We start from the raw sequence: 15809 nt of genomic DNA, 5'->3' as shown, positions 1-15809 counted from the left end.
TGGGTGGCGAGATGGGTCTGGAATGAGAAGGATTGACAAGAGACCGTGGGCTGACTGAAGGAGGAATGGCCAGAGTGGTGAGATGGGCTGTGGGCTGTGAGCTGTGAGCTGCAGCATGGCGGCCGTGCATGTGAACGACATGGACATGCACGCAGACGACATGGACATGGCTGCGGGTGTGAACTGGGTGGCTGTTGTGTGTGGAGAATCAGAGCCAAGTCGAGAGCCACAACGCGAGCGGCGCTACAACTTACAAGGATTGGTTTTCGGACAGAAGGGCGGCTGTGGTGGCAAGGAGGTGGTCGGGTCGGTTGGCGAGTCAATCGGTCGAGGCTGGTCCGCAGTCGCAGCGGATGTGGTGGGTGGTGGGGACTGGACTGGATATCCCAGGTATTTATGTCTGGCTTGTTCGGGGGAAAGCGGAGGCGGACGAGCCGGACGCGCCCGATCTCCGGGAACGCCCGATAGGAGAGAAGCCGGGAGTGTCCGGGGTTCCGAGTGCTCCCGTTGCGGGATCGGCGATTTCCGGAGGGCGGCGTGGGCAGCGACGACGCAAAAGCGGGCGAGGGGGCGATGGAGAAGAGGGATCGGCATGGGAGAGAGGGCAGGGCAGCGTGGGTCATCGGCAGATGCCGGGAGCAGCGCCGACCGAGCCGCAGGAGACAACGGCAATCGTATTCGTCATGGGAATGTCGTCTGCATCTCGGCATCGGCATCGGCAGCATGGGCATCGACACAGCATGGGACATTGGCGATGGCGGCGATGGCGTTTGTGCTCGGCGTGGGTATCGTCACCTCCTCGCTGACCCTGGTCGGTGCTGATCTCAGCCGGTCGGTCCGCCACCCGGGTTTCGCTGGGTCTCATTTCCGTCATGTCCCAAAGAGCCAAAGCCGCTGGCCCAAGGATCCGGAACCTACTCTTGCTCGACGTCATCGGCGTCGGTGGTTTCGCCAGGTAAGACAGCGGTGCATTTCGCTGAGTGTGGTCCCCTGATCCATGCGCAATAGGGCTTGCGCATCGATTCCGTGTTGACGCTCGAAGCGCCGCAGAGTACAGCTTGCCCAAGATGACAACGGCTCCTACATTGCCGTAAAAACGGTCCGCAAGAACGACTCGGCGGCCGCCCAGCTGCAGTGTCTGCGCAAGGAGATCCTGATCCACTCGGGCATCGAACACGAGAGTATCATTCGGCTTCTGGGCACCGAGGAAGACGACGGTCACATCTATCTGTTCATGGAATATGCAGCCGTCGGAGAACTGTTCAATCACATAGGTGATGCCTCTGCCAGTGCCGCGAGCGATGGTTCGACGAAGAAAGCGCTGGGATGGCTCTGCCCGAGCGCTCGGCTGAATCCCTTGCCCCTCCAGTTCCAGATGTCGGGATCGAAGAGAATCTGGCCCATCTCTATTTCGTTCAGCTTGTTTCCGGGATGGTAATGCTGGCCGTCTTTGCAATCATTGTCGAGCATGCTGTCGATTGCCGGTCTGCTTCCTCACAGACTCCGCATTTGGATCTGCCTGTGCCTTTGCTCCAGGAATACCTTCACGGCAAGGGTGTAGCGCACCGGGATCTGAAGCCCGAGGTCAGTGAAGTGCTCCAAGCAATGCTGCTGCTGCTGCCACTCGGCAAAGCTGGGAACAGTAGAGCATTTCCTGCCTGCATTCACATCGGTCCTTTCGCTTATGCTGTTTGTGCAGAATCTCTTGTTGGATGACTATGGTGGGGTTTTGCTGAACATATCGCATCAGTGGCGTCGTCGTCGTCAGGGCTCTTTCGTGGCCCTATGCGAGCCCCGTGCTGATGCGCCGATGTGCCGGCCGGATCTGAATTCCAGGAAACTTGAAGATCTCGGATTTCGGGCTGTCGACAGTGTTCATGCACAAAGGCAAGCGCCGCGTGCTGCAGACCCTGTGTGGAAGCCCTCCGTACATTGCACCCGAGGTCCTGAAGCTCAGATACGACGGCGATCGGGCGGACATCTGGTCGGCAGGAGTCATCCTGTTTGTCCTCCTCATCGGCAGTAAGTGCCCAAGCTGCATATGAGCCGGACCTTGGATTCCTCTGTTGGCTGACTTGATATCCATGGATGGCATAGATACCCCCTGGGCCGAGCCCACCACCGCCGACGACGAGTATCGTCTGTACTTCGACCACTGCTCTGGCAACCTGAACGAACATGCTCCATGGAACAGGCTCGGAGCAGCATCTTTTGGTGGGTTCGCGGCCGCAAGACCAACTTGCTCCTCAGCGCCAACGTCCGGAGGCGAGCAAGACCAGCTCCCGGATCGGTCTGCGATATATATCGAGCTTACAATCGATCCCCCTTCTCTAGATCTCATCCGAGGCATTCTCACGATCAATCCCGAGGAGCGACTTTTGTTGGATGACATCATTGACCACAAATGGTTTCAAGCCCCCAATCCTCTCCTTGAGAGTGGTGAGTGCATCTCAAGTCAGGAATGAATGCATCGAACTAGCTCCTCACTGGCGTACGAATCCCCTGGTGTTCCGGAACCATGCATACGACACACTAATCACATCGCCTGGGCGCTACTTCACAGGGAAATGTGGTGATGTCACCAAGATGGCTGATCTGATTAACGAGCGCATCGCCCCGGCTGAAGATCTGGAGGATTCTACGCAACCTGTGTAGGTGTTGCCCATGCTGGCGACGGACGACAGTATCGACTTGCGGACGCAGGCACTTCCATGCCCGTTGTTTCTATAACATAACCAACAACCCCACATCAGCGCGTTTTCACAACCAGAGACCCTCGCGAAGGATATTGCTGTTGCCGGATCGGTTGTCAGCCCCAGTAAGCGAGTGCACAAAGGAATCGTGTCATTCTCCCAACCGGTAGATCGCTGCCTTTCGAGCGGGGCAGAGCTTGACGTCTCCTCGGTAAGCCAACCAGCACTGCCCATCGCCCAAGTATCTGTTTCGGGTCGGCCGAAATTCCATGCTATTTGGTCGGGCTGTTCAGCCGCGCTCTACTGCTGTTGCCCTCATTTCGGTCGAGGCGTAGATTCTCTATGTGGTTGATTTGTGCTGTGCTGAACACTGACCCCGCGCCCATATCCACACCAACACCGCAACCAACAAACTCTGTTGAAACAGACTCAGCGACGCCGGGCTTTGCGGGAACTTCTCTTGTCGGAACGAACAACGAGGTTCTATCTAAACTGCCGCACCATCGACAAAGCGCTGTCTGTGCTCTCTCGTGTCCTCGAAGAGTTTGTCGTCCCTCACAAAGTGAACAAGCGGCTTTCAAAGGCAAGCTGCCACCTGCACCGGGCTATCCGCTGAATGGTTTTTCATCCCGCCCACTAACACCCAGCGTGGCTCAGATTGTGTTCTCCACGGTGGACAAGCGACGGTGTCCTTTAACGGGCGAAACACAGCTGCGGACTGTACTGAAACGGGTCATGGTGAATCTCCAAAAACGAAAGGTGCGCACATGAGGCCCCTGTCGGGCATTCATGAGTGGCGTTGAGTAATTGTTGTCTGCCATTGCGCTGACTCACTCGATGGGTCGCTTTCTACTCAGGGAGACCCACTTGAATTCAAGCGATTCTGCCAGTCGCTTCACAGCCAGGCAGTTGATTTGGCCAACTTGGATCAGGATCCGTCGGGATCTCAAGACTCTCCATGATGATAGCTCAACCCATAGTGTCTATGGTACTATCGACAGATCGCCGCATCTATGTTCCGGATACATCTATACCCTGTATTCATATACTGGCTGTTGCGCTAATTCTCGCTATCTCGCGACTCCGAGACACACGCGACGGGTTGGCGCTTGACTTTCGGCTACTTGCGATCAAATACAAGATCCTTGGGCAGTGTCCAAAAGCCCGGCTGCGATATTACAGGCGAAGGGGACGATGTCGTGTCTCTCCTGGCCATTGATTCTTTGACATCTGGCATTGGCTCCAAGTGTACCGATGGCTTGCGGGGAAGCTTGAGGGATATCGGAGTGGCCGATTTGGGTGTTTCTGGACATTCGGACTTGGGAGTGCTCTGGGCCTGGGATGGATACCAGACGGGACAACAGTTGGTGCCATATCAGCTGGGTGAGCAGAGATTGCTCTTGTCTTTGATGGAGATACCCACATTCACCAGAGATGCCGCTGGCAACACCTCGCTCCTGGCCTTGAGGATGGCTATCGTCGACTTGAGTTCGGCAGTTTCCTTGGAAAACCCCTTGGCGCTATCAATGATCTGTTTTCATCATATGGTCAGAGCCGCCTGGCAAGTGCATCGCCTGAGAACGGCGGTGCGACGGACTGGATTGTTCGCATACGCAGACCTGCTGCTCGAGCGCCGCCACTCTGGTTTCTGCTCGCTCAGCCCTCATGAGAAGTCGGAAGTTGTCAGAGGCCGAGCGCAAGTCCGCAATCTCTCTGGAAGCAAGATGTCAGCAGGTCAGCTCATTGACTGGAAACGCATGAACCCAAGAGTCCCCTGTGCATGCAGATCCAAAAGGGTCACCGACTTGTCCTTGCTATCAGGTTTGCCCGGTTTGTCATCTGTTTTTGTTTCCTCGCGCTTTTCAATCGTTGGGATGTTGTATTGTGATTGCATTAGCTCTGGCTCATATATAAGGCATTCAGTCGAGCGACGGGACATTGTGGCCGAAACAACCTGCTCAAACTGGCGCAGCTTGCGCTTTAGCTCCTGGTTCTCGTCCGCAAGTAGCCTGTAGAGGCCCAAATCGAACTCGGACGAATCAATCTGTACAGATTTCAAAAAATCGTCCAGCTTTTCTGTGATAGCGATGGGTCACGAACGCAAATAGATGTTTGGTTGGACGAATGCGGCGATGCGGTGGTGCGGCGATGTGCGGCCACATATCATCCGGGGGAGCGCTGCAGCACCAGCGGAATTTACCTTTCTTTTGGATACTGAGCGACTCCTTCAGCAGCATCCCCATTCTCTGTATGACTTCTTCCTGCGACTTGACGAGCTTTTTGTACTGCGTTTGTCGTGCAACACTGTCCTGGGCGGCAATAACAGCCAAAGGATCAGAGGCCCCAAGCCGATCCAACAGCAAGCGTCTCAGATTGATTGACTCATGATGAAGATGTGAACCTGCAGCTTCTGTACATAGACTTGCTGTGTTGTATGGGCATGCCGGAGTTCCAAGAGTTTTTTCTGTATCTCATTTTTCTGTGCGTCCATAGAATAAGCATTTGGCGACGCTCCCCCGAGCGTTGTCAGCCACGAAATGATCACAGTCTCCTGTCCATGTACCTCGATCGCTGCCGCTTGTGCCTCTTCAAGTCTCTCGGTCAGTCCGCGGTTTATAAGCTTTTCTTGCCGCAGCTTGCCAGCGAGGACGGGTACCGTCGAACAATAAAGGATATCGTGAGAGTCAAGGATATGGCCCGCGTCACAAGAGGTTAGCTAGACATGGAACAGGTGGATCTTTGGCGGTATTCTTCCAGGCTGATCAAATCAAAAGGATATCATATCGTCTCCGGATCTCATCCAGAGAGAGCGTTTCAATGTCGACCGCTTCGATGAGGTACCCGGCTTTAGACTCGTGGCTCGCAACAACCATTCGAAGGTTTCGGTTGGCTTCCTGATCCACAGATCCGTGTCGTTTCAACATACCACCGATAAGCAGCCATCTCACCGAGTTGAAATGCGCATCAATTTGCTTGATGTAATCGTCGGCTTTGATGGGTGCAGGACCCTGCAGATTTCAGCAAGCCTTTGCCGATCCTACCTCCAGATGCGCATTGAGCTGGCGAACTCGAATCAGATCTTCTCCAACCCTTCGGATGGCTTCGGAGCGACACTCGATTTCCAGCAACAACCTGTCGATGACTCTTTGGTTTTGTGTGTCGTCATGGTTGTGACCAGCCTTGCTCTTGTTCCTATGCCGAGTGAAGGAACGAGGGTCAGACTCTTTGTCATCACGCTCGAGAAGCCTTGAGCCGCTCGTTACAGACCTTTGCGGTGCAGATGGCCCTGCTGAGGCTTTGTTTTCTTGGCTGAGACTTGATTTTCGATCCGTCCTGGGCTCCTGGACCTGAGTGTTCTATTAATGTCAGTGTATTTCCGCTTGCGCAGTAGATTCGGCGTAGCTTGTGCATCAGGACAGCTCCTGGCTGCTTTGCTTCAACATCTGGTGAACGCGTTACCTGGGTGACGGTGGGAGAGGTCTTGGATGGGTCAGGACCCGACGAAGTGTCCTGCAGGTGACCAGATTCGATTAGAATGATTCGAGCAAGCGAGAAGGTCGTCCTGTGGACTGCATATAATCTTTACAATCAATTGCAGCTCGTCGTTACCAGGCGAATATCCGGAAGGATAAGCGAGAGCCGAAGGGTCGGGACGCTGTTTCGCTCGCCCAACGAGGCAAATCGACCGACGAAATTGACTTTGACATGGTCCAGATCGACTCCGCCGCCTGCCTGTGGGACTTTGAGAGCGCCGCTGCTCTGCAGCCCGATGGTGGCGTAGCAAACCATGTCTTGGATAAGCGGCCGATCAAGTTCGCGATTTGGATGGGGCTGGGGGCCGCCATCAAACTGGGCCACGCCGCAGCGATAGAGCTCGATAGCGAAGCCTGTGTCTGGTCCAACTTCAGGCTGGATCATGTCAGAGTTGCAGAGTAAGCAAGAGCAACAGTATGAGCGAATAGAAGTGACGTACATATCGCCTTGGCTGGTAATGAGACAGTGGAGCCATCCACAACCAATGTGGTATGGGAATGCAAGCAGCAACATCCAAGATCACCGAACACGAGATCACCGAACACGAGATCACCGAACACGAGATCACCGAACACGGGTCGAGACGCTGTCGCCTGCGACTTTGCTGGGCACATACCGCCGGTAACGCAAACATAAAGCAGGCATCGCTCCATGTCGGAGATGCCGTGGCCTCAGAGGCGCATGTCATCTGATAGCATCTGCCGCTCCGGGCTGCCCTTGGATACACTTTGTCGGCATCCCGGGGTGAGTACGCCAGCTGCGGAATGTATACTTTGGTGTAGAGCTCCTCAAGGTTGGTGAGGCATCCCTGTTCATCAAAAGTCAACGTGACCTCGGGCTCAACCGGCGAGCAACTGAACTCATGGCCATCCTGGTGAAATCGGTAGAGGTGGATATTGCTGATGAGTTAGCGATTCCAGAATCAAGAAAGTTGCTTGGCCGGCACTCAAGCACAGAGCTACATGAGAATTGACCAACCATATAGGACCGCTGCAGTTGATCCATGGCCACCAAATAGGCTCTAGTGTCTGGAACGAGTCGCACGACACAATAGCATCTCATAGAGAATGGGAACGTGTTGTTGATCCCGCGCGGCTGGATTTGGAAGAAGGTCATGGGACCGGAATACTCCTGCTGCAGTAGCCGGACAGAATCAACCATCGTGTTGATGGAGACAATGCCGAGCCGCAAAAACAGGGGCGAGCTCAGTCCATTGGCAGCGCCTTTGAGGATCACGTTGAGCTGTCGATGGGAGGGACAGTATATGGTCGAGACGGGAAAGAGAAAAGCCACAATAGCATCGCCCGTGGTGCTGTTGATGACGGAGATGTTGAGGTTTGGTGCGCTCGATGGAGAATAAGGCTCGTCGAGGTCCAAAGTCAGACACTCGGCAATGAGTGCTTCGCTGCAAACGAGCAGGTTAGAGAGGTATCGCGGGATCACAGGAACCTAGTCAATTGCCTGGGGGCTGGAGCTTACCCGCCCGTGGAAGCATAACTGGCGCTTGTAGCATAGCTTCCTCTCTTAGGCAATGTTGATGCAGGGTCATGGACTCGAGCCGAGACAAACACTGATACCGGTGATGCCGATACAGTACCGCTCTCGTTGGTTGGGCTTGCGACCGGCAGTCCCCAGACCTCGTGGACGAACAGTCGTATCCGGTGTCCGGGATGCGGCGCTTGTTCCTGGAAACAGAATGGGACGTCTGACGTCACATCGAAACGGTCAGGCGGCCGAGAGATCAACCGTGCTGGAGATGAAGGCTCCTGGAATCCTGTTTCCCACGACTCACCCTGGCGCCAGGTCGGATCTGGAGACTGTGGTGCTGGTAGCTGCGGTGACTCGCTGGGCTCGGTGGGTTCGCTCGGATGGTCTGTGGTTGTGGCTTCCTTGGGTGTTGGCACAGCGTCTCGGGCACGTTCATGCTCAAATTGTCTCTGAGGGGGGGCCTCAACATGGACCTCCTTCCAGGCCGGCAGCGCTGGGTCGATGCGGAGAAGCGAAAGGCTCAGTACAGCCCACCCTTGGGGCAACATTCTGAGCGATCCGCAGTCGTAAGCGTGCCGTTCTTGAAGACTCACCACGATCTGCCTTGGGAGAATGATCTAGCATCCAGCCATCGTTATGGCCGCGAAGAACAAAGTATCGGGTTATAGTCATAGCCATTTTTAACCGAGAGCAGTCGCTATCGCGTCGGCCCAACACCGCAACTTTGAACCAGAGAGACGCCCGAGTTGCTTACCGGCCTCGATCGTTGATTTGCTGACCTGCTCGGGTTTGGGAAGGGCACTGCCTGTCGTCAAAGGGATGGGCGATGAGACTCTGTCGGATACGGGCCCGAACGAGGCTTCATTAGGTGGGGCGACCCTAACCGATCGCGGTGCCTACCTTCGCACACAAACGTGAGAGTCAGTCTGCCCACGGTGGCCACTCCGTTGCGGAGGTTCTTTTTGTTGCCGCCGAGGGTTTGGGCATATTCTGAGGTAGCATAGAGATGGGTGATCTTGGACTGTCGCTGTCCCGAGCGATCCGATGCTATGTCGCTCAGCGAAACCACATTGCCGCCGATGATCTTGACCGCCTTGCTGCCATCGGCTGCGGTGATGATCTCGTTGACGGTCAGCTCGAGCTCGGGCGACTTGGTGGCAATAGCTCGATCGAATTTAAAGGTGCTTGTGCGAAACACAGGCGCCGTCACTCGGCTGCAGACCTCGGTCCGGTTCTTGGGGCCCGTAAGCTCGCCGTCGTGTTTGAGCTGGAGGAGGACGAAATAGTAGCCCTCGCGGCTGAAGGTCACATCCGTCAGCGTGACGGTGAGGGTCAGCTCGTCGGCGCTCATGGCCGGCAGGGATGCGAATCTGCCAGCCGACGACGCGAGCAGTGTCGATGCAAGCGACGGCAGTCTTGCTGCTTCGGATGCTTCGGATGCTTCGGATGCTTCGGATGCTTCGGAGACGCTGATGACGGCAGATGGCCACCGTGCGGTTGGGGTCGAAAGCGTCTGTGAATGACGGGTATGCTGGAATCGAAGCTGTCGACCCCAATTGATCAACCCCAATCACACCAGGCACACAGGATCGCCTGGAAGGCACTGTGGGATGCGTGGGAATGCGGACATGGCGATGGGCAGCATTGCTTCTCGGCTCGTTTGCCACAGCACGCTGAGCAAACAATCGAACATGTCGTCGCCTTCCCAGCAAATGGATTTCGTTGCCGTTCCGTTTCAATGTGGGCGGCACTGCATTCAGCCCGATGATGATGATAATCAATCAATACCACCCCACATGCCATCCACATCGTGTCTCGTTTCGATTTAGGCTACATATATTGAAATATATGGCGCACACAATCCAAGCCGTACGTCGTCATCGCATGCAAAGAGGGCGACCGGCACAGGCTCAGCTGCCATGCGCCTCGATGGGAATCCGACTACCACACACGGCTCGCAGCCACCACAAGCAATTTACTCGTCCTTGTTGGCTGGTGGCAGAAACACAAACGAGAAGGCATCAGTGCACTGGACTTGGCCGTTGCCATATGCGCGGATCAGTGGGCTGGATCGACGCAGCCGGTCCAGGGGTCACAGACACTCACCGTTGCGGATGCCATTCTTGGCAAAACGCTGGTTGCGCAGGAACTTGGGGTCAACACCCTTGAGAGAAGGGTACTTGTGGTTCTTGGGCTTCTTGATACCGTTACGGTGAGCCTTCTTGTTCTGGTTGTGGTTGGTGTGGTTCTTCGACTTGGCCTGAATGACACGCAAATGGGGCATCGGTCAGGACCAAGCCCGCAGATGCACGCCCAGACGGTCGAGCTTCAATGCGGCGCACGCTCTGCGGCAACTGATCGCACCCGATACAAACCATTTCTCCCGATGAATTAGGCTATACCTACGGGACGGCAGCCACGAGGAAACAACGGTTAGCGACTGTGCTGCTCGAATGTGAGGCAGCCACGCCTCACAGCGCACCCGAGCCATAAGGCCGAGTCCAAGCCAGTCGCGCCTATCCGCTCGTCCATCCATCTATCCATCAGTCGATCCTTGCGGGTGGGGGGGGGTAAGGTTGGTCGCCAGAGTCGCACTCCGAGCTGCAGGTCGGATATCCAGATAGAATCGTAGACACGATGCCGTTGAGAGTGTGAGCACGATGCCTCATTTTGATCGGCGCAGATTCGTGCGCATGGCTCTATTTTCTGTTCGGCCGGCTCGACATGGTGGGTGAGGGGTTTGCAGGCCAAGGCAGCCCCTTCTCAAACGACAACGCCAGCGTCGACCATTCAGGTCTTGCTCGAGAGCGACTAGCCAAGAAACCGTGGCGCTCGCCGATGCCGCAGCTTGGCCACGAGGGCTCGTTTGTTCGGAGGTTGTCGGTGCGTGATTGTCTTGAACCAGCAATTGGCTTGGCCCAATCCGTGATAATGGGGTCGTCCGGGTGAGGCATCCACCCACCGACGAGCGGTGAAGATAGATGGATGGATGGATGGATGGATGGACGGATGGATGGATGGATGGGCCTCGGCATATGGCGCTCAGTATGCGTCGCCCACGATAGCTACCTATGGATACAAATGGGCTTGTGATAGAGGGAATTCAAAAGAGAGCCGCCCAGCCATCGCCATATCAACCGCGAGACAAAGCCACAGCATGTCACGTGCTTGAAGCCGTCCCGGCTTTGGCCTGAAATCGCTCCTGGTTGCACCAGCATCGGCGACCAGCTTCCGATTGCTGCTCATTCCCAATCTGGATGCACATACATCCATCATCCGCAACGGCTATCCATATCGTGGAGGCAGAGCAGGGATGTGTGTCGGATTCCACCAGCGGGGACTATGGACTTGCGATGTCGGCCGACACCCGACCCAAAATGACCGGCAACAGCGACGGCAGTAAGATGGCTCAATACGTTCCTCGTTGATCATCACCGCTCGCTCATCACAGCTCCCTGCCACGACACTTGGCGTCCCGTTAATGTTTGGAAGTACTACATAGAACATTATTGAGTTCCCAATGGCCGCGCAACACAAGCCATGATAAAACACAGGATGGAAGAGCATCGTGTGGCCTGTGTGGCCTGATGTGGCCTGTGTGGCCTGATGTGTCGCCTGATCATAATACATCTGAGTCTATAGCAGGGCAAAGAGGGATACAACTCCAACCAAAGCAAGGCTGAACAGCGACGAAACCAGCTGCGGTGCCATCGATACTTTGGGGCAGGTGCCGGCCGGAACGTTTTGGGTATTGAACGACGGCTTGCCTGCGGGGAAACAGTCGTCCGTGGTTAATGGTGCCAGCAGAGATCGAGCAGATGCCGACAGCGGCTGAAGAGAGGATCGGCATCGACCATTCGCTGGGCAGATAGGTCCCGGACGAGCGGAGGCCTTGGTACCTGGCCAGTCAACCCGCGAGCCAGCCGACCCGTCGATCAATCTGCTCTGCACCAACGGCACGCAAGACACGGGATACTTACTCGAGTCGACTGAATACACCTTGAAGTAGTTGATCTCCCAGTAAGCTTCATTGAAGGCCGAGTAGTTGTTCTTGACAAAATCCTCGCATGCATCGAAAGACTGGTCCCGGGTAAAGTTGCCTCCGGATCCACATGTTTTGAGGAACGTGGGGCCAGCAAAGTTGCCACAAAAGTCAGTGTTGAGGACGATGGTGTTGTAGGCAAAGTTTGATGCAGAGCAGCAATAGAACGGGAAGGAGACGATGGGCGTGGGCCAGGTGGATGGATCGGGTGCGCCTTTGGTGACGTCGCTCGGGATACTGGAACGGGGGAACATCCAGATTTGAATGCCGCCGGCATCCCAGAGCAGAGCATATACGCCGCCGTTCATTTGGTTGAAGCCGTCGCCGCCGTACATAGCGCCACGGACAGAGTTGGAGCAGCCAGTGTTGGGGACCGGGGCGCTGGCGTTGTTGGCACAGGTCAGCGAGCTGTAGTTGGCAATCTGGGTGCGCTTGATTGCAGAGTAGCAACCTGGGCCCGAATGAAGCGAGAGAGAGTTGCCGGGCCGGTTGTTGACTGTTTCGACAATGTCGATTTCGCCGCTGTTTGGGTTGTTTGGGCCGGCTGGGGACGGGTCGATCCAGGGAATGTTAGCGGACGGAGAGGGGTCGGGCTGCAGCGTGGAGAGGCAGGCGGAAGAAGCGGCCGAATGCGATCCGGGAGAAGCAAAGAATTCAAGGCCACTGCGGGCACCTACTTGTCCAGAGAGCAGGCCAGAGTCCACACCCCGTCGGCATGTGCACGATATCAAAGAGAAACAGGCCCGAAGAAAAGCTGACGGTCGATGTCAGCCGGACCGAGTCGCGGCCTCGGCTGGAAGTGGCCACGGAGGTGTTGTCGACGCCGACGATAAAGGTTCCGCGGTCGGGGCGATAGTAGACCAGATTCGAGGAGACGGCAGTGTTCTGGTCCACATAGTTGACAAAACCGTTGGTCGGGTCATCGCCGACAAAGAAGCTGAAGCCGCTGAGGAAGTTGGAGCCGCTGTAGGAGGCGATGACGTTGGTCAACGGCGAGGCGCCGACCCACACGCAGGAGACGAAGTAGAGGGCAAGTGCAAGGCGAGCGAGGGCCTGCGCGGGGCCAGGGCCGAGCTGGCGAGACATGGCAGGACAGCGCAAGAGGAGCCGCTCTCGATGGGGGACGCAGGAGCAGAGGCAGGAGCAGGAGCAGTAGGAGAGGAGCAGAGGAGCAGCGGACGAAGATCCAGGCGGGGCTCAGAGAAAAGCCCGAGGCACCAAGCCAGGAACAAGGCAGCCTGGGAGACCAGGTGGCTGTGCTGTGTGCGTTTCACCGTGCGCCACGGACGCCGCTCTATTGAAGCAGATCAGACAATGAAGGCCTTCTTGGCCTGCTTGAACAGGAATGTCTGGCCGGTGCGGGGGCAAGTAACCTCGCCGTTGTTTCGGCTGGCCATCTCTTTGAGGGCCTGGCAGGAGGGAGCAGATGGGCCGTGCCCGGACGAGTCGTTAGCGGCGGCGGCGGCGATCAATGATCAAACCATCAGCCCATCGGTCCACCCAGACGCCCACGCGGCAGACGAAAGGGGTGGGCGAATTGGCGGATCGGGTGGGGCGTGGTGCAACGGGGATGTCGGCACAGCAAGCAGCCCAGAGAGCTGAATGAGGGAAAGAGAATGAGGGAAAGAGAGTGCAGCAGCTCATCAACAGCAGCACCAGCACCAGCACCAGCACTGGACACGCACCACGGAGGAGTATGCGTATCCGTTCGGCAGCACGAGCGGCTCGTTGTCCTCGTTCATGATGCTGCCGGAGATCGGGCACACGATGCACGAGATGACATGGTGCGAGTTTGGCAAGCTCTGGGCCAGTGCCCCAAAGCTCTCAACGGAGCACACAGGGCAGTTGAGGTTCTGGCTCTTGGCCTCGAAGCAAGCCAGCGACTTGAGAGCGCAAAGCCCGGCTTGCAGCGACGTCTTGAGCGAGGGCTGGCTCGTCAGGTTGTTGAGTGCATAGTTGTCGACGCGGAACTGCTCCAGCAGCATGGCCCATCGGGCGTCGGAGTAGACTTCCTGCAGGCCAGGGCCGGGGTCCCGGGATGTCGTTCGGTGGGTTTCAGCGAGTAGCATGGTCAGTCGCCCAGTACTCAATCATCGCAACGCCATATCATCTGAGCATTCAAGCATCGCAATGCCACAACTTCTCACAATCCCTGTGTCCATTCGGGCAACAATGTGGCTCGGGGGATTCGGGGCGAACCAAATGGTCTGCCCCAGAGCCGCCCGGCTCCCCGAGTGCCCGGGGCCTTGACCACTGCCGTCATGGATAGCAACAAGCGTTTGCCAAGACCTCCACAGCCTCGCCAGCTCTTGGCAAACAGGCAAGCCCAGCCAACTCTAGACCCGCTCTGGCGCTGCGTTCGGCTCACCCTGTAGGTTTCACTGGATGTGTCGGGGCGGAAAGCCAGCAGTCCCATGGCCCTCTGAATCTCCTTGAGGTGGGTCGCCGACCACGGCGTCAAGTGCTTTCGGGCATATTGGATGGCTTCCTTGAGCTTTCCCACACGCACAAGCTCAATATACTCCTGTACCCGGAGATTGAACTCAAGGGTGCTCTGACGTGCAAAGAGCCGAGAGGTTGTCAGTTCCGGCTGGTCCCCTGGCAGATGAGCAAACCACGGCTCGCCGGGGTCATCGGTCTCCATATCGCAGAGCAACTTGCCTTGATCTTCTTCAGGTTGGACGAGTTCTCTTTGCACCAAGCTAGACACTCGGTGCAGCTATGGCTGAGGAGAGAGTCCTCGATCTTCTTTGCCTGGACAAATAGCTCAATGTCGAGGAAATGCTATTGCCGGCAGGATATGCTGTCAGTCCGCAACCGATTGCAGACCCATACCGACGCTCATCAATCCAATGCAACCGCCCACTTCATTTCTCTGAGACACTCGCAGCGTTGGGCACTACCTCCATGTCTCGGTCTTTGGCCAGATCCTTGACGGTCTTGATGTATCCCTGCCGCAAGAGAAAGTCAGCAAGCACGCGGTCGAGGCGAATCTTGCTCCATCTGGTATATTCGTCGCATTCGGCACTGGGAATATCGGCAAACTCGGCAAGATGCTCGAGGCGTGCGCGGGTTCTTTCGGAGAATGTCTCCTCTTCGGACTTGATGGCGTCGATCTGTCGGTGCAAAACGTGGGGCGAACGAGTCATGGCACAACAACAGAAGCCCTGTCAGCTCGCTGTTTCGGACATTGCTGCACGATGACTCTCGATATGGGAAGTCGGTGTTCTCGGATGCTGCAATCACGCCGTCCAGCGCCCACAGCGACGATATTCGGCATGGGGCTTCAACGCTGCGGAGCGAAGCACATGAAATCCACACAGACAATGCATTTGCTGTCCTGCGGGCCGCGAGAAAATGTGGTTTCAGTCTGACCTTTCTCTTGAGATGCTGGAGTTTGGCAACCATGCCGTCGATAGCCTGACAGGCGTCCTCGGACTTCAAACCCGAAGCCTTGCTCTGCAAGTCGCTGGCTGCTTGGGTGACATTCGTCATTTCCTTCTCAATGAGTTTTTGGTAGGTGCGAAACGCCCGCTTGAATTGTTCATAGGGAACCTACGAGGCGAGAGTACGAGGCGAGAGTACGAGGATGCAGCGACGGTATGAGCGCGACCATTATACGGATCGCACAGCCGAGGATGCTCTGCAGCAGCGAGCTCTCTCAGCGGAGACGGTCGAAGCAGACACTTGTCTTGCTGTGCGAATAATCAATGAGAGTGATGGATGTCTTCCAGCGAAGCGGCGGGAGTAGCTGAAATAGGCCTCGGATGGACCAAGGCGTCCGGGGAGGGCCGACGTGCCTGGATGAAGGGCTTCTCCAGAAGAATGATGCCGTCGTTGTTGAGCTTGAAGCGGTCCATAGCTGCGCGAGACACGGGGATGGACGAATGGATGGGTGGATGAGCCAGAGAATCGACGAGCGAGCAAGCGGCTTGGCCCCTATGGAGATGCGGGTGAAGAGGAGGCAAGGGCGACGCCGGGAGGGCGGCCCGATCAAAGCAGCGGCCGAACTGCTCCGCTCCAACCCCGCCGCGCCAGGCCGATGCAGGCCC

At 56.5% G+C, this 15809-nt stretch overlaps 5 protein-coding genes across 5 annotated transcripts; 1 reads left to right on the top strand and 4 right to left on the bottom strand.

The window, feature by feature from the left end:
* Positions 1-733: 733 nt before the first annotated feature.
* BJ171DRAFT_312086 (kinase-like domain-containing protein) lies at positions 734-3839 on the top strand. Its single transcript, XM_053107107.1, has 14 exons — positions 734-955; positions 1051-1274; positions 1370-1434; positions 1537-1584; positions 1700-1721; positions 1837-2022; positions 2098-2214; positions 2335-2439; positions 2564-2651; positions 2754-2904; positions 3121-3276; positions 3351-3452; positions 3551-3681; positions 3835-3839. Exons 1-13 carry the CDS (start codon positions 873-875, stop codon positions 3653-3655), a joined length of 1452 nt encoding a protein of 483 aa, XP_052969192.1. The 5' UTR covers positions 734-872; the 3' UTR covers positions 3656-3681; positions 3835-3839.
* A 705-nt stretch (positions 3840-4544) lies between these two features.
* Positions 4545-7422, bottom strand: BJ171DRAFT_312124 (uncharacterized protein). Its single transcript, XM_053107108.1, has 12 exons — positions 7206-7422; positions 6844-7098; positions 6303-6602; positions 6153-6203; positions 5961-6040; positions 5735-5885; positions 5473-5587; positions 5257-5345; positions 5095-5172; positions 4894-5002; positions 4648-4764; positions 4545-4551 (listed from the first exon to the last, which is right to left on the bottom strand). The coding sequence occupies exons 1-11, from the start codon at positions 7386-7388 to the stop codon at positions 4733-4735; spliced, it is 1443 nt and encodes a 480-aa protein (XP_052969191.1). The 5' UTR covers positions 7389-7422; the 3' UTR covers positions 4545-4551; positions 4648-4732.
* A 2385-nt stretch (positions 7423-9807) lies between these two features.
* Positions 9808-9999, bottom strand: BJ171DRAFT_421272 (large subunit ribosomal protein 29; the record flags this gene model as incomplete). The annotated part of the gene is made up of 1 exon (XM_053107478.1): positions 9808-9999. The coding sequence occupies one exon, from the start codon at positions 9997-9999 to the stop codon at positions 9808-9810; it is 192 nt and encodes a 63-aa protein (XP_052969190.1).
* Positions 10000-11351: 1352 nt separating this feature from the next.
* Positions 11352-12843, bottom strand: BJ171DRAFT_421458 (concanavalin A-like lectin/glucanase domain-containing protein; the record flags this gene model as incomplete). Its single annotated transcript, XM_053107487.1, has 2 exons — positions 11352-12301; positions 12435-12843. The coding sequence occupies 2 exons, from the start codon at positions 12841-12843 to the stop codon at positions 11352-11354; spliced, it is 1359 nt and encodes a 452-aa protein (XP_052969189.1).
* A 221-nt stretch (positions 12844-13064) lies between these two features.
* Positions 13065-15617, bottom strand: BJ171DRAFT_579464 (CTLH/CRA C-terminal to lish motif domain-containing protein; the record flags this gene model as incomplete). The annotated part of the gene is made up of 7 exons (XM_053113969.1): positions 13065-13166; positions 13443-13769; positions 14126-14355; positions 14415-14541; positions 14661-14873; positions 15133-15312; positions 15531-15617. 7 exons carry the CDS (start codon positions 15615-15617, stop codon positions 13065-13067), a joined length of 1266 nt encoding a protein of 421 aa, XP_052969188.1.
* Between the last annotated feature and the right edge of the window lie 192 nt (positions 15618-15809).

This window comes from Polychytrium aggregatum, assembly GCF_025602895.1.
Source record: "Polychytrium aggregatum strain JEL109 chromosome Unknown BJ171scaffold_9, whole genome shotgun sequence".
Classification (NCBI taxonomy): domain Eukaryota; kingdom Fungi; phylum Chytridiomycota; class Chytridiomycetes; order Polychytriales; genus Polychytrium; species Polychytrium aggregatum.
Note: the sequence above shows the minus strand (reverse complement) of the source record. Positions and strands in the feature narration are given on the sequence as shown.